The sequence below is a fragment of the Engraulis encrasicolus genome, chromosome 7 (assembly GCF_034702125.1).
Source record: "Engraulis encrasicolus isolate BLACKSEA-1 chromosome 7, IST_EnEncr_1.0, whole genome shotgun sequence".
Lineage (NCBI taxonomy): Eukaryota > Metazoa > Chordata > Actinopteri > Clupeiformes > Engraulidae > Engraulis > Engraulis encrasicolus.
The window spans coordinates 8,890,977-8,917,151 of NC_085863.1; the positions used below are offsets into that span (position 1 = coordinate 8,890,977).

The following is a 26,175-nucleotide window of genomic DNA, read 5'->3' on the forward strand; positions in this document are numbered from 1 at the left end:
CATGGTAACAAGAGATGGGAGAGGAGAGGGGAGGGGGGATGGGTGATGGTGGTGGTAATGACTAATGCAGGGTTGAAACCATAGCCAGCACACACGGCACTCACAGCTGAGGCTTTTAACAGCGTCAATACACACACACACACAGGCAGCCATTTTCACTTTAGCATCATTTGCTCAGCCTCATGTTATTGATCCCATTCTCCTGGGGTCCACACACCATCCTCGCACTCCCCCCTATTGCCCCTCAACATGGAACGACCCAGCCCAGCTCAGACACATTCATTCCAATGGCACCACCCCCCTCATCTTGGCACGTTCCACCGGCTGCAGAGGGGGGGCTGCGTGTAACAACCACAGACTCGCTGCTCAGTGTAGCAGAATTGCGGTGCACCGGACTGCACGGAACGAGGGAGCATCCACATCGTCCATGAGGGTGGGGTCCATCCGGCTGGCTTGAAATCACAAACACACAAACCAAGCAGACAGAAAACGACAGAGAGAGAGAGAGAGAGAGGGGCGTCAAGAGAAGAGGAGGGAGAGATTACACCAGAAGAGGAATACAACAAGGGTAAGAAAAAGGGGGGATGAAGCTGGGGGGATGCAAAGGGAAAGAGGGGTAGAATGAGGAGACAGAGAGAGAGGGAGAGGGAGAGGAGGCCTGAGACTGCAGACCGGGAGGAATTTACACCTCCTGTGGTCCGCCCGTCTCTGCCTCCCTCCCCTATACCTGCCTCTCTGGCCCTCATTCCCTCACGCTCACTCACCCAAAAAATGATTCCCTTCATCATTTGAATATTTTATTCTTGACACATTTTGTGATATCTCGGGTTAAAGGTGTGGTGGTAGGTTTATATAGAGACACCGCCGTAGCTATCATACATCAACCACAAGCACACATAGACACACACACAGATGTACACACGGTCAAACACACAGAGGCGGAACGGTCTTAGCAGAATGCCAAGAGGGTTACAATTGTATGTGAATTATTTTTCTCAGATTTTCTCACACTCGGACTTGTGAACCTCTAGATTGCTGCAGTGCATGTGTTGTTCAGATTTGTTCATTATTGTGTCTAGAATGTAATATGACAAAGTACACTGTCGGTCTGCCTTGGCTCTACAGTATTTCTGTATCTCTAAAGCATTGCTATTGTTGTGTGCGATAATTCATTGTTGTCATTAGTCTAAAATGTAAAGAATAAATTCATTTAAGATGGTGCCCAGCATTATTTCAATTTTAGCCAATGACAGGTCATTTTGGAAAATGTATAGTAAAATGATGTGAAACACTTGTGATGTTGAGTCTTAGGTGGATATGGACAGCTTGTTGGTCTACGTAGGGACTGATTGTCCAGGTTTGCCATTATCTTAAGGTTAACCATGCCAGAGTTCATTTGTGTGCCCTGCATAGCTTTACTACATTGTTATTTATGTGTGGCCCGATATTACTCCATATACAACCTCGTCACATCCTTAAGATCAAGTTTAGGCTTTCTAGGGCAAGCAGCACTCAATAGGAAGCAGCAATGACACCGATGGAGGAGAGTCCCTGGAGAGCAAGGAAGAAACAGTTGGTGTGTGTGTGTGTGTGTGTGTGTGTGTGTGTGTGTGTGTGTGTGTGTGTGTGTGTGTGTGTGTGTGTGTGTGTGTGTGTGTGTGTGTGTGTGTGTGTGTGTGTGTGTGTGTGTGTGTGTGTGTGTGTGTGTGTTGTCTTGAGTCTTTTGTTTGTGAGGTTTATGAGAGACAGAGAGAGCGAGAGACAGAGACAGAGAAAGAGAGAGTAATAGAAGGGTTTAGATGGAAATGTGAACACAAATCACCATGCGTATACACTTCGGTTTAACCACATGCACATGTTTGAATTGATGGCAAATGTATCAGTCGATATACAGTGTTAAATGGAGTATGTCTAACTGCAACAGATACACTAGACACCTCAAAAAAACAATGTTCTTATTTGGCCATTGTGTGTGTGTGTGTGTGTGTGTGTGTGTGTGTGTGTGTGTGTGTGTGTGTGTGTGTGTGTGTGTGTGTGTGTGTGTGTGTGTGTGTGTGTGTGTGTGTGTGTGTTGGCAGGATGAAAGGAGATACCCCCGTGAACAGCACCATGAGTGTCGGACAGGCCAGGAAGCTGGTGGAGCAGCTCAAAATTGAAGCCAGTTTCTGCCGCATCAAGGTGAGATGAGGGCCTTGATGGACCAAAAGCCTGGTCTCCAAGTCTCTTCTCTCTATCTCTCTGCTCCATTGTGTCTGTCTCTACATACATTCTCTCATCCCACCTTCCAAGTCCTCATTAATCTATTTCATATCTAACCAGGAAGGACCAAAGCCTGTCTCATGTCCCTTCTCTCTTACCTGTCCCAATACAGTATGTCTGCCCAGTGGACCACGCCTGTCCCGTATCTGTTCTTTTCCCTCTTTCCTCTCTTCATTCTCTCTCTCTCTCCTTCCCATTGTCCCCTCTCCTCATTTCTCCTATCTATCCAGGAAGGTCCAAGCCTGTCTTCTCTCTTACCTGTCCCAATTCGTCTGCCAGGTGGTTCAAATCTATCCAGTGTCTCTCTTCTCATTACCCCATCGTGTCTGCCTCTAGATCCTCTCATCCCGCCTTCCATCTTCTCCTGTGTCCAGATTGCCCATTAATATCCAAAAAAAACATGGCCAGATGCCTGTCTTACCTTGTAGCGGAGTGATGGGAGAGTTGCTCCCTGGGTTCAAAGCCGGACGGGCCATCTCTTCCCTCCTTCGCTACAAATGTGGTGTCAGACATGGGAGGGCTGGGCCATGAGGCCATCTGAGGTACATCCACTGTGTGAAGCGTAAATCCATACGAGGAGGGACCTCCAGGATAGGTGACCCTGCTGTGAAGAACCTCAAAGATGGGTAAAGCATATATAAAGTGAATGGCAGTTGCATGAGGGACACCATAAGTGCAAGAGTCCACTACGTAGGCCTGGGTTCAAAGTCGAGCAGGGCGACTATTCTCCCCTTCACCATAGCACCTCTGTCTTTGTCTCACTGCCCTTCCCTCCTGCCTAGACCACAGCCAATAGTTATCTCACAGATCACTCACCCTCTGCCAGTTTCACCCCTCTGTAATGTATCACTCCCTGGCTCATTGTGTACCACCCAGAACACACACTAAACCGCACTACGTACTAGCAAGCAACTGTCTCACTCTATCCTGTATCTCCTCTTTGCTCCTGTCTCACAACTCTCCCTCTACTAGCCAGTCCACCCACTGAGGTTATAAAGCATGGGCATCTTGTGCACTCGTCGGGGATTCTGACACTCTACAGGGGTGGCTAGTGGTGTTATGTTGGTTGCCTTGTTTATCCAGAAGCTGGAAGCCCTGCGTTGCTTGCAACACTTGTAACACGCAGTGTTGTAAAATGCACTGTGGTCAGTCGAAATTGCCTGAAGATGCTAGCCAGGCCGTGCCCTCCTAGTGACGCAACAGCTTCAGCGTTGCTACCAGTCAGGTCAAGAGTCAATGCAAGTACTTTCTGAGTTCCCGTTAATACGGGAACTCCTCCCACTTTGTTGGGAAGCAAACAATCATTAGCAAACCAAGGGAGGCCATTTGGGAAACGCTGTTTGGGAAATGTTAATTGTTGTGCTCTTGGTCAGACCAAGAGCGAAAGAGGGTCCAGAAAGACAGATGCTGAGGCACTCAAGGTTGCAATTTTTTTTACTTTTTTATTTGTGCTTCTGTGCTATATAGTGCTTCTGGGTCTTCACCTTTTTTCCTTGGTGCTCATCAGTCGAAATTAGGGGCTCTCAGCAACTTGGTCCAATATAGACAGATGCTGAGGCACTTATCTTGGCTGTAGCCAAATGCAGTAAAAAATTGCAACCTTGAGCGCCTCAGCATCTGTCTTTCTGGACCAAGTTTGAGAGCCCCTACACTGATGAGCACCAAGGAAAAAAGGTGAAGACCCAGAAGCACTCCAATTACCTGCTTGTGTTTAAGTCTCGAAGAGTTTTGAAAGTCGACGATAATCAGGCTATGAAGATGCCTGAAGAAGATCTACGATCAAAACGTTGCACCACGTTATATTGTCTGCACCAGCACCAGCAGACAATATAACCCCTTCGTCTGTCTGAATATCTCTGTGTCCATGCAGCTATTGCAATATAGAGTAGACAATAGACACATACTTGTAGAGTTGGGTGGGGTGTAAGGAAGCGCTGAGGACTGTCACAGAACAGATTGGCAACCTCATTCATTTAAATGGTGTTACAAACTACAGTGTGTCTAAATGCTAATGGTAATTTAATAACCAAGGCGCCATTTTCTGATCTAACACCATAATCAATATCCTACGTGTATCATAATCAGCATTTGAGTAAGTTCCACGCATGTCTCAAAAGAGTGTTACTTCTTCCACAGTACACGTTGCCTGTCAGTTGTGTTGCGCAATGCAGAAGGTTGACTGTGTGTGTGGGACAGGTCAATGACATTTTTGGGGCTCAGACATGGTACAACCACAGCTAATACCCATAGATGAATTAGTAATTGGTAGTGAATGTCCAGTAAAGATGTGCTTCTTAGACAATCCACTAAAAACAAACGGAAAAAATGAATAAATAAATAAAGGGGTGTGGTAAAATAAATAAGCTGTGGTTGCACCACTTTGACAGGTGCTATGCACTAGTACTAAAACGTCATTGACCCGTGTGCTTGTATGTCTTAGCTTGTATGTGGTAACATTTAGAGAAGTGAATGATGTCACTGTCTAATCAAGGCTGGATGCCTTTTCAGCAATTTGAGCTACTAAAACTACTGTAGATCGGTCATCAAATTGCTAATCCTTTTTTATATTTAATTAATGGTCATGGTTAATGGTTATGGCAGGCCTATATGGTTAAAAACCATAACCCATGTGGTACATGTCCTAAAAACCTATTGTCATGTCTTTGTTAATTGCTACTGTACCACATCATTAAGAGTTCGGTGACATGCCCCCGGGAGAGCAAGTCTTCCTTGGGCCTCCCTTAATTTCCCTTAGGAGACATATAAAAGGTCTGTCTGTCTGCTTTCCTGCCTGTCTTTTTTCAAGCAATAATTAACCAAACACTGTACACTTGAAATCTCAAGTTTTAAGTATAATTCTTCTATTCTTCTAGAAATAGGAAAGAGGCAGAGATTCAGATAATATAGTCAAAAGGAGCTTTGTTTTGGTTGGAGAGGTAAATTATCCAGACCATTTACCTCATATTCTGGCCTTGAATAGTCTCTGGAACACTTGGCTGTTCCTTGAAGCAAATATTTTTTTAGAACCAATGTAAGATGTTTTATCACTTTCCTTTCAGTCCATGTGTTATGTTGAACTCTTCTAAAAACAGCCACATAAAAGATGCACATAACTGATGCTATAGACATGTTTGAAACATTAACGGTAGCCTACTGTAAGAGTTCCTGGAGCCTTACAATCCAATAACTGTCACCCTTTTGCTGGTTTCTGGGTCCAGCCAGGGAGTGTTTTTTATTCATTAATTCATTTTATTTCATCCTTAACTTATGCCGGAGCTGTTTAGAAGTTAGTCTACCTATTGTCCACAATCCAACCAGTAATTAAGTCCAACATTTTAGCAGATAAAAAACACTAATACATTATACGTAGTATAATACACATTTCAGTGTAGTACACTCCATTACATTGGCATTATTATCACTCACAGTATTTCGATTGTTCACATCTTAAGGCTGAGTTTTTACCTCAGCTCACCCGAGGGAAGGCCTGACCAACCGAAATGGACTACTGTTTCTGTTTCAGATAGCCTATTCTTTAACTTTTGTTTTGTTTTATTTTATCTCATATTCATATTTTCATATATATTTTTGTTTGTTTAAAATTCTGTTTATGTGTCTTGCTTTATTTTTGTTTCTCTCAGTACAGTTTCCTTGAGTGTTTTGAAAGGCGCTTTTCAATAAAATGCATTATTATTATTATTACTGGATATTGGTCTAGTACTTTGAACCATTGGTTACATCCAAGGCAGTGGGATTGATGTCTGCAACAGCATCATACCACAGTGAACAAAATACATGATAAAAGTGTTTCACTGACCTCTGTGTCTCCTGTAGGTTTCTAAGGCGGCGGCGGACCTAATGGCGTACTGTGACGCGCACGTGTGTGAGGATCCCCTCATCACCCCCGTGCCCACCTCCGAGAACCCCTTCAGGGAAAAGAAGTTCTTCTGTGCCCTCCTGTGATCCGCATGCAAGGAGGACACGCGGGCACCGAGGGAGAAGAGAGCAAAGACGACGACGAGGGGGGAATACTATGCCTACTCTATAGGTCGCAGATTTTTAAACCTGCAGTGCACACACACACTCACACTCACACACACACACAAGTTACTGAACCAAATTCTTATCACTAGAGTTATACTTCGACCTTTATAAAAATCAGTAACAAAATACAAAAAGAACAAAATACACATATTAAAATTAAATCATTGTGAGAGCAAATTAAGAGAGACACTCCAGTACATGACCAACAGGCTAATGTACATATGAAAACACACACACACGCACGCACGCAAGCACACACACACAACAATAGCAAGCACACTTCATTTTTTGGATAATCAAATGGTGAGGTAGCCGTGTAAACTGTAATTACGTGAAACTTTTACTACTAATACTGTGCCCGGTCATTGGCCTAATGTAAGTTATTTTCTTTTTTTTCTGTGAATCAATATGCTCAACCATTCTCATTGCATATACTGTAAGTATGTTGCCTTTTTAGTTTTAGAGTAGCATGGTGGGAGAGTGTGTAATTACATTAGTATTTGGTTATCATGACGAGGTGCGGCCTTGAAAGACTGTGTTGCACTACAGACAATGAAGGGCAGCCTGAATTCAGAAGCTACAAATCTAGTGCCACATATTCCTAAAAAACCTCAACGTTTTACCTGGCCAGTTGCACCAATGTTGCTTTATCTTAGTAAACAACTTTGGTTGCATTAATTAACCCCTTAAGACACAGCATTATAAATTAGCTGTTACCAGAATGGCAATGACCAAGTCGTAATGTATTACTAAAGGCCCCGTGCACAGTACTATAGTAGTTAACTTTCTATGTCTATTACAGCTTGCCACAGGAGGTACGGCGTGCATTAAGGGGCTAAGACAGGTAAAAAACAAGGTCATTTGAAATATCTGGCAGTGGATGATATCTCTTCTGAATACAGGTTTCTCCATCACTGAAACTGTGTACACGTTTGCTAAATGTGAGATTATTATTTCTGCCCAAATTTGGCCCCTTGCTTTTGGGACTGGTGGTCTACGCCGCAGTTCCGGATGTCTTTTGGATGTGTGGTTGCATGCAAACCCCGCTCTTGAGTATGAACATTCCACTAAGTAACGCTGAATCTGTGACCTTAACGCTGGATGAGAGCCAAAACTCAAGTCAGTCCTGGCTGTATACCGCAGCACTTGGTCTCAGCTTTGTTGTTTACATGCAGTCTATTGTATGTACTCAACCCAAGAGGTAAACTGTCTGCTTCACCATCAGAGAGATGGGTGTGGTAGGCATACCTTACAGAGTGTGTGGATCTTTTATTTTGCCGTTGGCAATTTAATGGATTAAATTTTGAATGGCTGTATGACGCTGTATGATTTAGTGTCTAACTGGTGGGAAAACAGCTCTACAAGTTTTTGTTGTTATTTTGTTTTAAATCAGTTAAAGGTATTCAAAATCTTGGCCACATACTCATGTGTTCCACCCCCTTATATGGCAACATCTGTATCTCTGACCAACAGAGCAGTTCAATCATCTATGGATTTCAGGGACACCTCGGTTCAAACAATTATTTGCCATATTTTTATGGACCCAATTTTGATTTTGTCTGTAACAAATGTGAGACATTTACTATATCCAAATAAAAAAAACACCTCACCACAAACTCAAGTGTCCCTTCTGATAACCTGGACCATGATGCCTAACATAAAGCATGCAACTTTACTACACACAAACTACGATGTCTGGATTCAGAATGGACAAGAATCAGAGAGACCACAGACCAGTGTCCTCACCAAAATGCAATCTGGAACAACTAGACATAACAGCAGTATTGAAGTATTTGTGGAAACAGCTCTGGGCAATCTGGGCATTCAGTAACTCTTCAGCCAGGAGGTGGCCAAGAAGTGAAACCACTGGTTAACCACAATGGCCTCTTTTACATGAGGCATTTAATTCAGGTTTAATTTAATTCAGACATTTCATTCATTCTGAAAAAAAAACGTCCTATGAATTAATGAAAACTGCTATGAAAACATATACAAACACTTCACAATTAGGAAGAAAATGATACTGCGATATAAACTCAACAGAACTTTCATTCTGTACTAATTTGCAATTTAAAACATCATGTAAATGTGGTCTACCCTGGGAAATCCCTTACTGCCTTTAGTTCTACACAATCATTTCGATCTGAAATCTCACTTGTGATTAGGTCTGGTGTTAACCAGGCAAAACGTGGCCAGTGATGGAAAGAATAACAGAAGGTAATTGAGCCAGGTGTTTAGTTTTGCAAACATCAACCTGATGCACTGTAAATATTGAAAAACTTGTTGGGAGAATTTCAAATGTATAGTGTTAAAAAATGATTAATTATATTTAGCTTCCCTAAGCGCATAACCAGAAGGCTGTGTATACATCTGAAATAAATAAGTGGTAGTAACTGGTCAAGTAGTAAGTCTGTAGTAAGCACTTTGTGGAGAAAGTAAGACAACACACAAAATGATGTTTGCCGTTTATTATTTCCTAACATGTCTTTATTTTTTAAAAATACACAAACCTTACATACAATACATGCCAAAATTATGTAGGCTTATGACTTTTCGTGAGAAAGCAAAATTAAATCAAGTGATACAAAGTCTTAAAATGGATATTGTTGATCTTCACAGTTTGGCCAACATTGACAGGCAGCAGTATGTGTGTGCACGTGAGTGATCACCTGCGTGTTTTACGTTTACGTTTTACGCTGGTAGTAACAGCACAACTTTCTACTGCAGTGCCGCTGCACTACTCAGCTCTGTTAACTCACTGTTAGCAGTTGAGAAGAAGAGAAGCAAGGGCCAGCCAGTGACATTTGAATCCAGGGAAGAACAGATGGCTCCACACACCCGATTTAAAAGTGGGATTTGAACAACTTCAAGTAAAAACAAAAACATCCTTCAACATCTCTTAAAAAAACTCCAATCCACGTTGGCTAGCTGGCATGATAGTTAAACAACAGTATGTTTCCAGGGTACTTTAAGGCATCTTACAGTTTAAACAGGGGTGAGTGCCACCACATTCAGCTTCTTGAAACATTTAAACACCACGTGTGACACATCCCTTGCATTTTACATTATAGACTGGGGTATTACAGAGCTGCAGATATTAAAACCATTCACTAAAAGACAGCCTTGCTAATAGGCCATTGTGGCTGAGGGAAGCCATTTGACAAAGTACTGGACAAAAAAAAAAAACGTGATGGACCAAGCAGTTGATGACAATCAGTAGAGAAGCACAGACGAAGCCCTGGTGAATGCACCCAATCTATATTAACGCCATGGTCGCTGAAACTCAAACAAATCATTTCCGGAAAAAAAAACAAACAAACAAATAAAACACCCCAATAACAGCATCAGGTGCTACGCAGATGCTCTGCATACATATTAGAGCTAAATTAGACATGAAGGTGGACTGCTGTTGCAGATCATTGGTTACGATACACTAAACGATCTTAAGTCTTTGCTCAGTGAGGCTAATTAACTACCAATCCAAAGTCACTCGCAAGCAGTCAACACAGGAGGTCTGTGTCCATTAGAGGTAAACCATGTGTGAATTATATTTATATATATAAAAAGGAAAAACAAAAACAATCAAAAAACCCAACAGTCTGCTTGTCATCTACAGGAAGGCGTCACACCACTCCCGAAGGCAGCCATAGCAGTCACCTTGCTGTTTGGCGTTGGCCCCGCATGTGTCTTTTAACCAATCACGGAAGAGCTCTTCGTCCTTCTTCAAGACCAGGAACTGGCCCAGGACCACGTATGCCTGAAAATAAACACATGGAATAAAGAGGAAGATTACATGCAAAGTTGTATCTGTGGGATCACTTGCACCATGTTGTTTCCATTTTGTTCATATAATCTATATAATATGGGCAGTCATGGGTAACGGTTAGGGCGTCAGACTTGTAGCCCAAAGGTTGTCAGTTCAACACCCAGCCTGCAAGTTGGTGGGGGCAGTATTTAACCAGTGCTCTCCCCATCCTCCTGCATGACTGAGGTACCCTGAGCATGGTACTGTCCCGCTGCACTGTGCCATTAGGGGTTGCTCCCCTCCACGGAAGTGTCATAAATGCAATTTTGTTAAGTGCATTGAGCACTGTGTGCTGTGTCACAATGAAAATGGGAGTTTCCCAAGTGGGCTTTCACTGTCACAATGACAATGGGAGTTTTCATTCAAATTCATTCACATTCAAATTCATTTTCAAAATCCAACTATCACCACGTCACCATTGGTTTTGAACGGGCAGAAATGAGTACCGGTAAATAAAAATGAAAAATTCAGACAGGAAAGCAGAGCAGCCCAGTAAAACATTTTTACTGGACAGATCCACTACAGACAGATAAGTCATATTAACAAAATCATGATGCAACTATTCACCTTCATCAAGCAGTTGACCGACTTAAACAAGGTTTATAATCCAAAATGCTGTATCAGATATTCTGACTAAAACAAAGAAGAGGGACCATATCACTCCAGTCAGTACTATTTCACTGGCTTCCTGTGAGATTTAGAATAGAGATTAAAAACTCTTCTGATAGTTTATAAGTCACTGAATGGCTTAGGTCCTAAATATATTGTAAATAAGATTAAGCAGTATCACCCTATGTCTTCTTAGGTCTTAGGAACCCCAATTTGATTTCAACGCGCGCGCACACACACACACACACACTTCTCTTTCCACTACTCTTCAGCACATTGAATGACATTTAGGTATGATAATGTGCTATATGAATATTTTTGATTGACTGATTGGTTGATTGATTGATATTGACTCCTACAACAACTTGCGCGAGCGTGCGTGTTGAGTACTTTGGAGGTTAAAAAAGTTTTCAATGTTGACCGAGCGTGGGCCCACGTGCGTTTCATTAAGTTGCCAAATTAATAACTTTCCAACAAGATAAAACCTGAATGTGGGCATCTTACCTTGTCGAAACCTTTCTCCTCCAGGCGGCTTCCCAGTACCTCTCCGATGCCTGCGAGGTTCGTCACCGGCTTCTCCCCCATGGGCTCGGCTACGAAGTCTTTATGTTTTTGTGAGGTGGACGACATCTTGGTCCTGGTTATGTAATGACCGTCTGTAAGACCAAGGCACAAATGATTCGTATAGAGCACTATATTTCGTCCCACGGACTGCCGCTTGCAGCAAACGCTGAATCAAATTGACATAATGAAACTGAAAGTTAATAGGTCTAGTACGGAAATAGAATGCATGGACCTAGCAGGATTGCCATCAAGTTTAAAGATTGCTTCTGGAGCATGTCCACACTGTATGGATAGAAATTCAAGTTCAATATTTCAAAGCCAACTAGTGACCCGTTGGCAACTCAAAACCTGAAGCAGAAACATTTTCCTAACTTTGGAATTAGGGAGACAAGACAGAAGGACAGACGTCGTGTTCCCAAAGTAGTTCATGCATGAAATGTGGCAAATGGTTGGAAACGCGGGTAGTAATTCAATGTGGCACAATGTCTAACATGTTCACACACACCCATTAGGTCCTATTTTTAAAAACTAGCGGGCACGGGGATCGGATGAAAACTGCGCGCCAAATTACTGGGGCATCCAGAACTGAACAAGACAACCTGATTATGCTACGATGAATTGCATATATCCAAGACACATTTCATACACATTTGAGAGAAGATAGCATTGGTAAGTTTGTTTACTTTGTTAGCAACTTAGGTAGCTAACCAAAGCGCAGTAGGGCAATGCAGTATATAACACAATCATCCAAGTATCTAGCTTTACCAGGTGGCTACAGCTACAAGCTACAGAATCTCATTCTGCGTCCTGTCATATTACATCCTTACTTGAATGTACTAACATCAAGGATCTACATGGTCGTATCGTTTATGTCCACAACCACTTAGGGTAACGCTGGTTTAAGCAAAACAAACTAAAAACATTACACATACCTTCGTGTTAGAATCTTGTTGCCTGCAGCCTCAGCAGCGCTCACAGTAGACAAATGCGCTCACTCAAATTCCAGCATAACTTCCTTATCCGTCAATGACCTCACTTCCGCCTGCCCTGCCCCTTGACCGTAATCTCAAAATGATTCATTCATCAGTTTGACTATAATTCAAAATGCCTACTCATATATTTTAGATCTACTTTATATATTTGAAAAAAAGTTTATACCAGGTGTTCATAGCAATTGTATGTCCAATTTTCATGGATGAAATCTTACATTTCTAAAATAATAATAATAATAATAATAATAATAATAATAATAATAATAATAATAATAATAACACGCACCTCAAAAACAGTTTGTGTTGTCTTTGTGATCCGTTATGTGTAGCTTTGTGTTATCTTTAAAATGTAGTTGTTCTTCACAGTTCTCATGTTAGTCCTCATGTTTTAGTTTCAAGGGTTGGATGGTGTGTATGCTACAACACTAGCCTCTAGAGGGCGCCTCGTTACAAGGCATCACAGAGTCTTATGGCGTTCATGTTTCAGCCATGGTAGGCCTCAAAAGGTGTAGGTCTGGCTTGGAAAGTTGAAGGGACATTACAATGGCAAATTGTCCAGGTATGCTATTTTTGCATTATATTTGTGAAAAAGTGGTGGGGACAAAGTGGTATAGAAATGTCCGCACAATCCACATCTAAAATGACTCCCGTGGTAGGCCTATTTGTGCTTACACCACTGATGTATGCAAAAGAACATTGTTATATTAAATTAATCATTGATGTACAAGACCAATGATTAATCTAACAGAAAATAAACTTCTTCATGTAGCCTATTGCGCCTGTCTGTGCATGGATCCTTTCTTTGACTCAGATGGTCTGGTACTTCTGCACTACGGACATTAAAACTTCCAAACATAATAGCAATAGAGAGCATAGGAGATTAAGGGTGGCAAGATTTGTCATCTCGTCCAGTTTACTGTATGTCCACGAGAGGGCCCCTGGTGTCAGGTTTCCAGACCACTGAACTAAAAGAAAAGGCTAAGCAATCCTAGTTTAGTGTTCTGACAGTGGACTGTCAGAGAGGCATTTTACTTTGGTGCTTTGTTTGCATGGTTTGCATGTTGCTTTCATGTACCAAAAAGGGAATAGGCTACTTGGTTTTTAGTGCCATTTGAATGGGATGCCAGTATTCATACCTGTCTATTTTTGTTCACTCATGTGGCTGTCGGAATAGATAGTAAGATGATAAGCAAACCAAAGGAAGGGTCACTCTACCAAGAACTCAAAGGAAACCGCAATCTCAACAACTGTTGGATGCTCATGAATGTTGAATGTCTTTTGTGGGAAGTAAAAATGTGTGTCTCACCTGTTGCACGTCTCTGCGTCACCTGCACTCTGTCACATGCTTTCTGACACCCCGATATGCAAACAATGTAAAAATGAATGGATGTTGCTGAGTAAGCACAACATCATGTACACCCAGTTATATGCATTTATAATTGTTGAAATTCATTGAATTTAAAAGGTCAGTGAAATACAATAATTTGTACTGAATAAGTTGTGCATGTTACAGGCGTTCAACAAGGTTATGGTGTTGAAGAGAGTCATTCTTGCCATCATGTCGACAGGCCTATATTGCACGACAATCAGTTATTAAAGTTTGGCTAAAGATGTTTTAATGCAAGCAAAGCATCCTTGCTCATGTTTTTTGGGCTACGCTTTCTGATCTAGACTCGTTAATCCAGCTGTGGTATCTGTTCTTCTCTTGCTATATGACCTTTGCCTTGTCCCAGTCCATGATGTGATTTTCCCTTCTACAGTGGCCTGTTTTTGCTGATTTGAGGTTCTCCTGTGTGGCTTTCTACTGTATTGTTCTTGTATATGTATGTCTTTGTTCTGTTTCCCTTTCAAATTCTTTTTTATGCTCTTTTTTCTTGTGTTGAAAGTCCTTCCTGTCTCCCCAATGTATGTTTTACTGCATGACCGGCACGGAATCTCGTATATGAAGTTGCATTTGTTTTGTTTATCTATTTTGTCCTTGGGGTGTACTAACAGCTGTCATAGTTTGGCGTGTGGTTTTACTGGTGTTTGTATGTTGTGTGAGGGGGCATACATGCTCTCCCACACCTGGACCACCATCCTAAGAGGTAAACTCTAACAGCAGGAGGTGTGACCAACCTGTTATTATTGTGGAGGGGGTGGAGAGCAAAGTGATGGGGGTGCCCTGGGCATGGTGAGAGTTGCTGAGCAAGCAGCATAGACTGGATGTGTTGAGGAATATGGACCTGGGCTAAGACATGAGGTCAGACAATGGTAACCATTCAAACCTCAGGAAACAATCAACAACTTAATACAAATGCCAGTTCCTGTCAAACACATTTTAATCATTGCAACACTTCACACATTACGTAACAGAAGAACAAATACATTCGGCATGTAAGTTACAGTACAATGCATAGCACTCAAAGTGATGAATATAAAAGGTAGCCTGTAGCCTATGTGGTAATTAACCAACAGCTTGTGCCATCGTGACACTTTGAAGTGAATTATAACAATATACTGTAAATGTACAAAAATGAGACAAAATTATTCTAAAAAAGAATAACATCCGGTGGACAGAATTAATATTGACATTCTCCTAAGTCTTAAATGCCGTTATAATAGATGATGAGAAAGATGGGTTGATCTTGAGTAAGCAAAAGGCCTACAAATGCACAATTTTAATGTAAAAAAGACAATTTACAAAATGTTTCACATATGACAAATCATCCAAGGATTGTCGTATCAGGCAGGCATCAAACTTATGTGTGAGACACTTCCTTCACCCCTAAGATGGAAACAATAAGCTAAGCAAGAAAGAATACACAAGAGGCAGGAATGATTATATCTGAAATTACAAATACTTCTTCATCTTCCAGAAATGTGACCAGCCAGGCCGCAAGTAGGCATATTGAGTTGATCAGAGATTCTGAGAGTAGAGATTCTAAGATTTACAATGATAATTTATATTTTATATTTGATGGGCATTATACAATGTCATCTTATCGTGTTATTTAGGTGACGTGTTTTTGAGTCGTGCTGAATGCATGCGAACCAGTGGGCTTCGAAGTACATTCTTATTTCTTTTTTCTACTTCCTGCAGTTTCTTAGCTTTGTCCTCATCTCCCATCTCTTTAAGCTGTTTAATTAGAAACTCAAGATGGTAAAGGGTGGACATTGAATCTGTATTTAGCGCAATCTCTTCCAGCTTCACAATACAACTGTATGCTTCTTCTAATAAATCCTTCTGATTATTTTCTGATTCCTTTATTTCTTTTTTCAGGGCTTTGACCATATCCACCTGTTCTCCATACTGTTTTCTCAAATCGGCAGTATTCTTCTCAACCTTTCTGGTGCTAGGCCTGTAGATAAACTTCTCCTTCACATGTGTAGACACAGAGCACCTCCTTGTGCACACAGTGCACCTGCCATCTTTCATGACGCTGCACCAAGAGAGGTCTTTCACCCACCAGCACCCTGGATAATGGCAGTTCTCCTCACAGGTGGTGCAGCATGTTGCTTCTTTTGTTAACCACCACCAGGATGATGGGATTGGGATCTTCTCTTTGCAAGGTTGATTAACCTCATAAGTGACATCTTTACTATTTTCCAACTTAATTTTTATTTTCCTCCAGGACGGTTAGAGTTTTCTGAAGTTCATCTTCTTTCAGATCTTTCATCTTAATGCCATCTTGTAGATTGTGGACACGGGCTTCTAGTTTTTGGCGCTCGTCAAGTACATCTTCGGTCATCTTTAACGGTTTTTCACTACTATCATGCAAGAATGCCAAAAGCTTTTCCATGCTCCTATATCCTAAATCCCATGCCCTCTGGTAAGGAACTCTATTTTCCTTCTCATAGCTCTTTGACTGTATGTTGTTGAAAAGGAAATGATGTGGTTTCAAATGGCCGTGTCCAGAAACCTTTAATTCTTTGATGGCAGCAATGGCATTGCCGGCAGACATTCCATCTGAATGAGTGACGAACACCACTATGTTCTTCTCTAGATCTTTCCCAAACAGGGAGAGAATGGCATCAAAAGTGTAATGCTGAAAATCTGTGAGGTGATTTTGATCTGACTTAACTACCAGACCTACAGCATTGATTTCATGAACTCCGTCTTCAGATCTGAACAAAACTAGCAATTTTTCTGCAACATTGCGGTCAGCCGCATCAGCAGATCCATAACCTGGTCTGTCAATTATTCTGAGAGATAGAGAACTTGTTTCCACAAATACATCATAAACAGTGATCTTTGTTGTTTGGGATTCTACCTGAGACTTCCTTTTCTCTTCCTCTGTGATCTGAAACCAGACTTCATCCCTAGACTTGACCCCAAACATATAGTTGACCATAGCATTGATTAATGTTGTTTTCCCTATGCCTGTTACGCCAACTAGAAGAATGGTGTGCAGAGGTTTACTCAAATTTCTTTTGCCAAATGTCAATCTTCTGACATCTTCGTCTCCACCAATGTTGGTCTTCTCTGTTGGAAGCCGGTAACTATCAGGTGGACCCTTTTTAATCAGATGACGTTGTACAGTCAGTTGATCTCTTGGGAAAGAACGTCTAAAAAGATGAACAAAACTGGATTGTAAAAACATGGTTAAACTCAGCTTTTCATGCTATTTCACATTAACAGGAACTGCATGTTTGATCTCACACGTTACTAGCTCTTGTGGCAATATATACCTTTAATCACGTCACACATTAATCTCATGTAATCAATTATTTGAAAGGCCTGGGAATACTGTACATAAATTGTGCCAGTTTTCTCTGGCAAATGTAAGTGTTTTAAACTATTGTATTCCTGTCGGAGATCGACCCAATTTAAAGGATAACTCCAGCCAATTTCAACCTGCAGTTGTAATGCTCACACTACCCTTCACTTGTCAGTATCCATTGATGCCGCATTTTTCGGCTCAGCCCTTTCCGAGATATGAGCTATTCTAATGGGAGCAGATTTAAACATTTACATATCATTTACATTTAAAAAAAATCTTAGGCCTACTCCAAATATTTTCCCAAAAGCTATCGCTGTTTGCTGATGTTACATAACCTTTTGGATGTTCTTGGGAATAAATCAATATTTAAAAAAAATATATATAAACAAACACCTGCACACATTACACTGACCAGGATCTCGGAAAAGGCTGAAGAAAAGGAAAAGCAATATCAGGTACTGACAAGTCCAGGGTAGTGTGAGCATTGCAACTGCATGTTGAAATTGTCTGGAGTTATCCGAAGTATCTGAAGTAAAACTGGATTCACGGAATGATGTTCACATTAGCTGCTAATGATAATATATGCTGTACGCACGTTTGAAAAGGGGATCTCAGAGGCTCCTCCAGGTCTGTTATGTCATGTCCAGAGTGTTGTTTTGCAACACATATCGAACACACTAGAGTCTGGTCAGTCTTGCAAAACAACTCAAACTGTCTGTTGTGCTCCTGACACAGCATCTGGCCTAAGTCTTCCATGGGCTCCACCACCCGATGTCTCTGCAGCGCTGGAGTTGAGAAGTGCAGTTTCATATGTTCTTTACAGAACGAGGCCAGACAGGTGATGCAGGACTTGAATGCCTTCTGTGGGCATGTTGAGCAAGACACACCCTTGGATTCTTCCATGGAGACACTATGGACAAGTGAGCATTCATTTCCTGGCTTCAAAACAATTATGATCTTTCTGTGCTTTTGAAATGATATGACTCATCCAATTATACAAAGATGTGGCTTAACATAGGTATAGTAAAATAAGCAAATTCATATTTCAACTTCATCAACAAGTAACTTGTTCTTTGATATTCTTACTTAGTACATCTAAATTCTCTCTGAACTTTTCACTTCACACAGAAGTCATTTGCTTTGCAACATGTATGTATACAACACTATGTGTACTTGTTTAATTTACACACTGTATATTCTCACCTTTTCGTCCATGTTATATCAAAATGCAGTAGTATGGACGGATATTACATTTCAGATACATTCCAATAAATGGTTCACTAATATGTACCTTGTGCTTTGATGCTCCCCTGCAAACAGAGGAGGGAGTCGTCTGGACCAATCACTTTTCATTGACATCACACTGGGCACTGGAGAAGACCTCTCTTCATAACTGCTGTATGGGAAGCAGCCAGAGTAGGTATTGCAACTATGTTGCCCATTGCAACTTTCAGGTGACTTTGTCCTGGGCCCAGCCAAAGCTGTCAGCGGCCCTAATCATGACAATTATTTTACTCAAGAAATGAACAGCATTCATAGTCTAGCTTGCTTTCTATACGCTTACACTTCTGCAGTACTAAAATGTTTTGGGGAGAAAAACTCAACTACTCCAATTAAAACCAGGCTAAACATGACCTGGATGAATGTTTATCTTCACAGTCCCCCATCCATATGTATGTATAGCCTACCTTGTGCTTTGAAGCTCCCCTTCCATCTGAGGAGAGTGTCGCTTGGACATTTCACTAAAACCCGATGACCTGTCATCATGACTTCTGTTGGAAACAGCCTGGTTTTAGCAATCAAATGGATCAAATTAATTACTTAATCGTGATATTACTGTAAAAACGAGATTTAATTGAATGCTCGATTGAGGGGGCCTCAGAGGGTTTTTATCAATGTGGTCGAGGTTCAACGTTTGACCATGATCAAATGAGCAGGTTTCAATGTTGCGATTGGTAAGTGAAGTGGGTGACATTACTCAACTTGTGTGTTTCCTACTGCGTATCTTTCCCCACTGTTCAGGTTTTATGCATTTGAGATGCCCGCTTCATTTTGTCTTTAGTTAATTCAATACCAACATTTGGATGACAGTTTCAGGCATACAAAAGGTAGCCTATATACTGTAAAAACAATTAAACTCTAACAATACATATTCATGTATTCTTCCAACTTACCTCTGGTCCGTCTTGCAAAACAGCTCAAATGGTAGGTGGTGCTGCTGACACACCTTCTGCTTCAGGTTTTCAGTGGCCTCCACTAGCTCATGCTTCTGCAGTGCTGGAAGTATGTAGTGCATCTTCACATGTTCTTTACAGAAGGAGGCCATGCAGGTGACACAGGACTTCAAAGCCCTCTCTGGGCAGACTTTGCAAAGCACACCTCTGGAGTTTTTCATGGGGACACTATAGACAAGAGTTATCTTGCAATGAGAAAAAAAAATATAGCAATACTGTATATTCTCCTCTGCAATACCTGCATCTCTTATTTACTACATATGAACATGATTATACAGTTAAAACTTTCCATTGACCAGGAAAACAAGACAAAAAGTGTACTGTCCATGTCAAAATTAATCATGTTTCAAGAATGAGTGCAGTGGCAACTAATAACATTTGCTCCATGACTGAATTACCTACTGTAATCTCTTTCAACTAACCTTTCTGCAGCCACATTCTTATTCATTCTTCTTTTGACTGCAGCGTCACTGCGCTTATCCCCATGGCCCCCATGTGGTTCCTCCACTGGGCCTCTGCTGCTGTCTCCATGGTCACTCATACTGATGCACCTCAGTGATTACATGTGAGGATATGATATCCATGGATATGAAATCAGAATCCAGCATGATATCACATCTGTGTAGAGAGAACAAGGTGCCTATATAATACATGATCACAGTTACAGCAACTACATTTTCTCTCCGCAGAAATTATGTTACCGTGATGTCTTCCTCACTGTTGTGTAAGTAACCGATAAATTAGGCTATATCGCTCTCTCCCCCTTTTAGTTACTGAATATCTACACTTCTCTACCACGTGGTCAGGGCTGTAGTGGAGGGTAAACGCACGTAAACGCAGTTTACACACCTCTGGAATTTAGGAAATAGCGTTTACCCACCTATAAATAGCGTTTACCCACCTCTAAATAGCGTTTACGCAGCTCTTAATGGCAATTACGCACGTCAAAGTTCCCTGCGCCTTGTGATCTGCCGTTGGAATAATCCAAAATAAATTTGGTGTCATTTAAAAAATATTGTTGAACATACTTAAAGGGGTATGCCACTATTTTGGGGCTTATTACAGTTAAAATCGTTGGCTGGGGTTTATAAAGGTGGTAAAGTGTCTTATTTTTCATGTTAAGCGTTGTCTTGCTTTAAGACAAGTTAAAAGAGGGAATATGTCGCTAAGCTAGTGAAAGTCAATGTATCCGTGTAGCCTTGTAGCATGTTACATGGATACATTGACTTTCACTAGCTTAGCGACATATTCCCTCTTTTAACTTATCTTAAAGCAAGACAACGCTTAACATGAAAAATAAGACACTTCACCACCTTTATAAACCCTGCCCAACGATTTTAACTGTATTAAGCCCCAAAATAGTGGCATACCCCTTTAAGGGCGTTCATGATGGCGTTTTTTTGACGAGGTTGAAAATTTGCTAGGCAGCGAGCATGCTCACTGTGTCCGCGTGAAGCATCCTGGTTAGAATTGCCGTTCACGACGCAGTTGAAGGGAGTGGACTCTGCTTGGCAGTCGTGACACATGACGTTGAACCATCGTGGGAACAAAAGTTTTGTCAAGCAGCCACGCAGTAACAAAAACCTACTGCGCTGGGCAGAAGACCTCCTCCTTGATGTGAGGAATCTGCCGTGATTGGTGTTCATAGCTCATGTGATTCATATGTGTGTAGTTGAACATGCTTCATTTTCTACATGCTAAAATGCATTTCATACTCAAATGCAGCATACTCAGAGTGGTATCATCCATATGTATGGTCGCACACAACAGTAAAAAAAAAGAAACAAACCACCCTGTTGTCAGATGCTCCATCTTCGCCACGTTAGGAGTGTATGCCGTAGGTTACAAAAGCAGTACTATTCCGCGGGCCGCCTGCTCGACGGTTAGAGTAGTGGTTGCGCGCCTGACTTCCATTCATGAGGTCCCCGGTTCGAAACTGCACCGAAACACAGGAAGTCTTTAGTTGCTGATGGTTAATGTGGAAACAGACTCGTTGCGAGTGAATTATCTTGTCCTTTATGTATGAAAGTGCACAGAACAGAGTGGCATTTGTGGTTGGCGCGCCATGGTAAAGCTACATATTGAACACATGGGTTCAATCCTCGCAGGATGGGTTGGCGCTGTTAAGTAATTTTAAAACGGTCCTATCTGAATGACGACTTTGGTCCCAAAACACAAAATGAATAGCCTAAAGTGAGCACTAATTAACTGAATTATTACATGGAAGTGAAGCCAAATCATCACAAATTTAACTAAGAGTTGTACCATGATTCACCGAGTGGTAACCTGTATCTCTACCTCAAGACCATCCGATTTCTCTTCGAGAGGCAGAGAGAGTCTCGGATTTTACAAGCATGTGCCGACGTTGGTAAGCGCGTCATGGCATTAGAGTCATGATGATTTAATTCCACGAGAGGGCGCCCTGGTACACCCGCTGTCAAAAAAGGTAGATCCACCCACAGACCTATAGATCCACCTTCTTTGCCGCTGTTGAAATCTCGTCGTCCTGATGTGTCCAGCTTGGTTGCGACGCAGTTATCCCCTCCTTTTTAAGACCAAGCAAATCACGTTTTGATCAAATCTTTTACTGGGTGGTTGCGACCGAGCCTACTGACAGAACGAGCTTTCGGATTAGCTAATGCGTAGTCATGTTATCCTTGTATTGCACTCGTCACCCATCGCTAGTCATTCTACATCATGAAAGCTAGCAATGCCAACAATAATTTTACAGCACGAGACCGTGAAATGAGAATAGCAAATGAAATAAAAGGTCAATTGTCATTCTAAATAGGCCTACCGCAAAAATACGATTTATATGATGGCTAGGCTTATATATAATTTGATTTTTTAAACAGCCATTGAATTGGCACCTGTAAAACAAAAATAGCAATCTTATGTTTTCTAAATATAAAACAATATAACAAAAAACATGCTGTAGGCCTATAGGCTATTTATGCTGACATAGGTAGTTATAGCCTACATGAGTGATCCTTTAACTTATGTTGTCAGTGTAATTGGCAGGCTGCTTAACTGGTGTTCTCAGCCCCACAACTCTTAAATTCTACTTTTGTCAGGCAGTGATGGTACAGGCAATGAGGCAGAGATCACAGGGAGAGGAGAAACACCAGGTAAGGAGATCAGATAGAGATAGAAGAGGAAAGAGGAGGACATGAAAGAGGATCAACAGAGAATGAGGAAACAGAGAAAGATGAAATAGGAGGTGAAGAAACAGGTAGTGCGAGAGGAGTAAGAGAAGAAACAGAGACACACACACACACACACACACACACACACACACACACACACACACACACACACACACACACACACACACACACACCATATCTACTGTAGATAGTTCTTACTCTATACATACTTTTCTTTACTGTTGAAGTTTGAAATGTAATAAACTACAAACTACAAAACACATTTGTTGACTGTCATTGATTTAATATGACTTTAACTGATATGGAATATGGCCAGGACAGCCATACAGATTCGCGACACCTTGCGTTGCTTTTTGCTGTGTCGCGTCACGGTCTGTCTGATCAAAAAATTCATAGTTTACCCACCTCTAATTTGACCAAGCCCTGCACGTGGTAATTTCATACAAGGTGATCAACCATGCGGGTCTCAGAATTGTAGCCTATATCTCTGTGTCATGTCTGCCTTTAAAATACTTAGAGTCAAGTCAGGAGTATTTTGTCAAATTCTTCTATGTAACTGACATTAAACGGAGGACTTGCAATTGCTAGCCTAGGTTACCTAACATTTGTGAATTAAAGCAAGGTTCTCCTACAGAGAGAAACACCATATTTGCTTCCACTCGTTGCTTCAGGCAACAAAGTCTATACATGCACTCCTGATTGCCAGAGGTAACCTTGAAACCCTCAAAGCTCTGCTTAGTAGGCTACTTACTGCCATCTTGAACATTTGAGGCCTCCAAAATGGAATCACCTCATGTAGTCTACCGATAATAACATGCTAATCTACATTTTATTTTAGTAGTAAGCAATCATTAAAAGACTATAGTTACTTAGTATAAGTGAATCACACACAGCTATGTGTTGCATGTAGCCCCCACTTTGTGGTAGAAAGCAGACCAGGAGAGTGGTCACCCCATTGTCTATTTGCTATGGGATCTCACTTGGGTAGTTGAGTTGAGGCAATTAACATCTTTGAGGAATCCAACAATAATGACACTTGTGTTGGTTATTTTATATAGCCTACTGTAATTGTTTGTATTACAAAACCCTGGGAAAGCAAAGTTAAGCTCCATTTGCCGAGATGAGGTTAAAGCCCTTTCCATGAGAAAAACTTTAAGGCTGCAAAGTCAGGACAGACAGTAATCACATATTCAGTTGGGCTCTAGGGATTATCCACATACCATCACAAATGAGGCTGTCCAAAAACGGTGTTTCAAAACGACAAGTCAGCTAAATCGGTATGAGTAATGCCTTTAAAAACAAGAGAGAAAGATAGAAAGAAAGAAAACCTTTCATATTGAAAGCATAGAAACACCAAGCAGACAATGCACAATACTTCTCTTCTGTGTATATGATCTTTCATGCGACAGAAACGCAACATTTTCTGCAACAGATTCGGATGTATTTTTTTCTATATCTTTTAACTAATGCAACACTATGATTCTGTTTACTTACCATAAAGCTTCCTTCTTACTTTTGTCTTGTCATATGGCTTTCCTCTCTGTCAAACTGAATTACAGATCTGGTAAACTCTAGAACATTTTATTGCATACAGCCCAGGGTTCAGAAGTCCAAAACAATAAAATAACACTAGAAGAACTCAATGCATGCAGTGTGTCTGCGTGCGTGTGGGTGTGCGCGTGTGTGTTATTGTGCCACGATGTTCCAAAGGTGAACCATTTACAATCTGCAGAGACATGACTAATCTACAAAACCTCTTGTCATCCACAATATAGGCTACTCTCGCCAGAGTTAATGAGAATTAGAAATATGAGAACTCTCATCATTTCAACTACAGCTACGAGTACATATTTGGTCAGCATGCTTGAAAAACACTAATAGTAAAAATTCTATTCTGCAAAAAAAATGGCAGTAGAGGTTCATCGAGGTAAAGATTACAATTAAACCATAAAATGTGTCTCATGACCTGCTTGCAATTTGACGGTGCTTTAATCATTTTTTTCCCCAAGGACATTTTTTTCTTTTTTTTGTAGAGAGAAGATAAATATGCTGACGAGTCAGGAAAACATTTTTTTTGTGGAATAGGGCCTATACCTAGATATCATATTTAATAGGTGTTTGTAATAAAAAAATGTGCTGCCATAATAAATTATCATAACGTAATATTTATGCCAAAGTGTGCTTTTTCATGAATATATCTAGATCTACAGTTAATGTCAAGTAGGCCTATTCCCAGATTTAACTTTACATAGGAGAACGTTTGGGGACCCTTTTGGAGAATCCTTAAATCTGTTAATCTCTTGTTCAGATTTTGAAGCTGCAAATTAACTTCAAAATATTAAACAATAGGGAAAGAGAAACTTTCAATTGTGAAATAATTTCAATAGTTGTGACAGAATTTGGACTTAAACAAAAATAGGCATTTTATGGCCTGGATACTTGAGAAGCAGACAGGTCCCAACAGTCAGGTACTACAAATCGCCCTGCTGCAGTAGACAAACCCAGCCAGAGCATTACCCTATGAATTACTCCACTCAACAAGTTTTCGCAACAGCACATGAATTTGCATTATGAGGATACAAGTATGTAAAATCTATAAACAACATTCTACCGTAATGATTTCAGCATTCAACATTTGACTTCCAATGTTGTGCTAAAATACATGGTAACTGCAAGGCTGGTTGGAAATATTTTTTTTGAATGCTAGATTAAGGAGTAGGCCTGGTATTCAGAAAGGTGCATATTAAAATCCTGTACATACAGCATATCACTAAGAATTTTGGAATACTCTCACAGCTGAATTGCTCACCTTGAGCAAGAAGTACAAGGTTACATTGCCCAATTGTTCTAATGTCTTTCAAAATATTCCAGAGGCTGCAGCATGCGTGCTTATTCTTGTTAGGGCAGCAACTTTTTCACGAAGCATGGTGCTAAGCAGCATGTCTCAAAACAGGCTGTTGTTTTATCTAACTTGTCTCTGTGGCATCTCGTAATGTGCAATTATGCAGCTTGCACATTCTGATATTCTGAACCTGCTATATTTACGCGCTTGCGGAGAGTAAAGTGCATAACAAAACCATCTTTCGCTTTTTATAAAGGGGTGAATGACGCTATTTTTTGGTTAAACTATCCGTCGCTTTAGACATAACTTCGGAATGGGAGAGGCTAGAAATGTACCGTTTTTAGTAATAAAAAGCTTTTTAACAAGCCCTGTCATTGTCTCAAGTCAAGTCAAGTCAAGTCAAGTTTATTGTCAATTTCTTTACATGCACTGGTCATACAAAGAATTTGAAATTGCGTTTCTTGCTCTCCCATGCAGACATAGACTAATCTAGGTAAGGACATAGACAGTATAGACATAGACAGTACTCATACATGGACATAGACAGTATGGACGTAGACATTGCTCATACAGACATTTAAAGTGCAAGACTGGACAACAGAAGACTTGTAGAGAACATACATTAAGAGGAGGTGTCTGTAGATCTAAAACAAAATATGCTGTGTCTGTTCAAAAAAATTGAAACTTGCTGGCACTGTCTGAGACTGGTGTAACGTCCCATACAAAACCTGCAGGCTGTATTCAATAAAAATAACGTACTACCCTGCGTGACAGGTTTTTAGCCTGATAAGACTATGGGCGATCACGGCCATTAGCGAATACTTTGTTCTCAACAACTTCACATTAAAGGAGAATGCCGGCCAGTTTGGATTAATATCCCATCTTGGGTGGACCGAGGGAAAGGGATGAAAGGCAAAACCGCGAGAAATTTTCATGCCTGCTGCGCAAAGTTGTTC

At 41.0% G+C, this 26,175-nt stretch overlaps 3 protein-coding genes across 3 annotated transcripts; 1 reads left to right on the top strand and 2 right to left on the bottom strand.

Moving 5' to 3' along the window:
- The first annotated feature begins 456 nt into the window (after positions 1–456).
- gng3 (guanine nucleotide binding protein (G protein), gamma 3) lies at positions 457–6,432 on the top strand. The gene is made up of 3 exons (XM_063202826.1): positions 457–568; positions 2,079–2,178; positions 6,094–6,432. Exons 2-3 carry the CDS (start codon positions 2,080–2,082, stop codon positions 6,220–6,222), a joined length of 228 nt encoding a protein of 75 aa, XP_063058896.1. The 5' UTR covers positions 457–568; position 2,079; the 3' UTR covers positions 6,223–6,432.
- Positions 6,433–8,756: 2,324 nt separating this feature from the next.
- banf1 (BAF nuclear assembly factor 1) lies at positions 8,757–12,316 on the bottom strand. Its single transcript, XM_063202824.1, has 3 exons — positions 12,214–12,316; positions 11,222–11,373; positions 8,757–10,060 (listed from the first exon to the last, which is right to left on the bottom strand). The coding sequence occupies exons 2-3, from the start codon at positions 11,345–11,347 to the stop codon at positions 9,914–9,916; spliced, it is 273 nt and encodes a 90-aa protein (XP_063058894.1). The 5' UTR covers positions 11,348–11,373; positions 12,214–12,316; the 3' UTR covers positions 8,757–9,913.
- A 3,550-nt stretch (positions 12,317–15,866) lies between these two features.
- LOC134453329 (uncharacterized) lies at positions 15,867–19,751 on the bottom strand. Its single transcript, XM_063204208.1, has 3 exons — positions 19,633–19,751; positions 19,151–19,357; positions 15,867–16,821 (listed from the first exon to the last, which is right to left on the bottom strand). The coding sequence occupies exons 1-3, from the start codon at positions 19,749–19,751 to the stop codon at positions 15,867–15,869; spliced, it is 1,281 nt and encodes a 426-aa protein (XP_063060278.1).
- Positions 19,752–26,175: the final 6,424 nt, after the last annotated feature.

Excerpts from the sequence above, each read along its gene's own strand:
- gng3 (XM_063202826.1), top strand. The coding sequence starts at position 2,080 with ATGAAAGGAGATACCCCCGTGAACAGCACCATGAGTGTCGGACAGGCC. Across the intron at positions 2,179-6,093 it reads CCAGTTTCTGCCGCATCAAG|GTTTCTAAGGCGGCGGCGGA; the intron begins GTGAGATGAGGG and ends TGTCTCCTGTAG.
- banf1 (XM_063202824.1), bottom strand. The coding sequence starts at position 11,347 with ATGTCGTCCACCTCACAAAAACATAAAGACTTCGTAGCCGAGCCCATG. Across the intron at positions 10,061-11,221 it reads AGGAGAAAGGTTTCGACAAG|GCATACGTGGTCCTGGGCCA; the intron begins GTAAGATGCCCA and ends GTTTATTTTCAG.
- LOC134453329 (XM_063204208.1), bottom strand. The coding sequence starts at position 19,751 with ATGAGTGACCATGGAGACAGCAGCAGAGGCCCAGTGGAGGAACCACAT. Across the intron at positions 19,358-19,632 it reads AAGAATGTGGCTGCAGAAAG|AGGTGTGCTTTGCAAAGTCT; the intron begins GTTAGTTGAAAG and ends GAAAAACTCCAG. Across the intron at positions 16,822-19,150 it reads TTTTGCAAGACGGACCAGAG|ACGTTCTTTCCCAAGAGATC; the intron begins GTAAGTTGGAAG and ends TCATCTTTTTAG.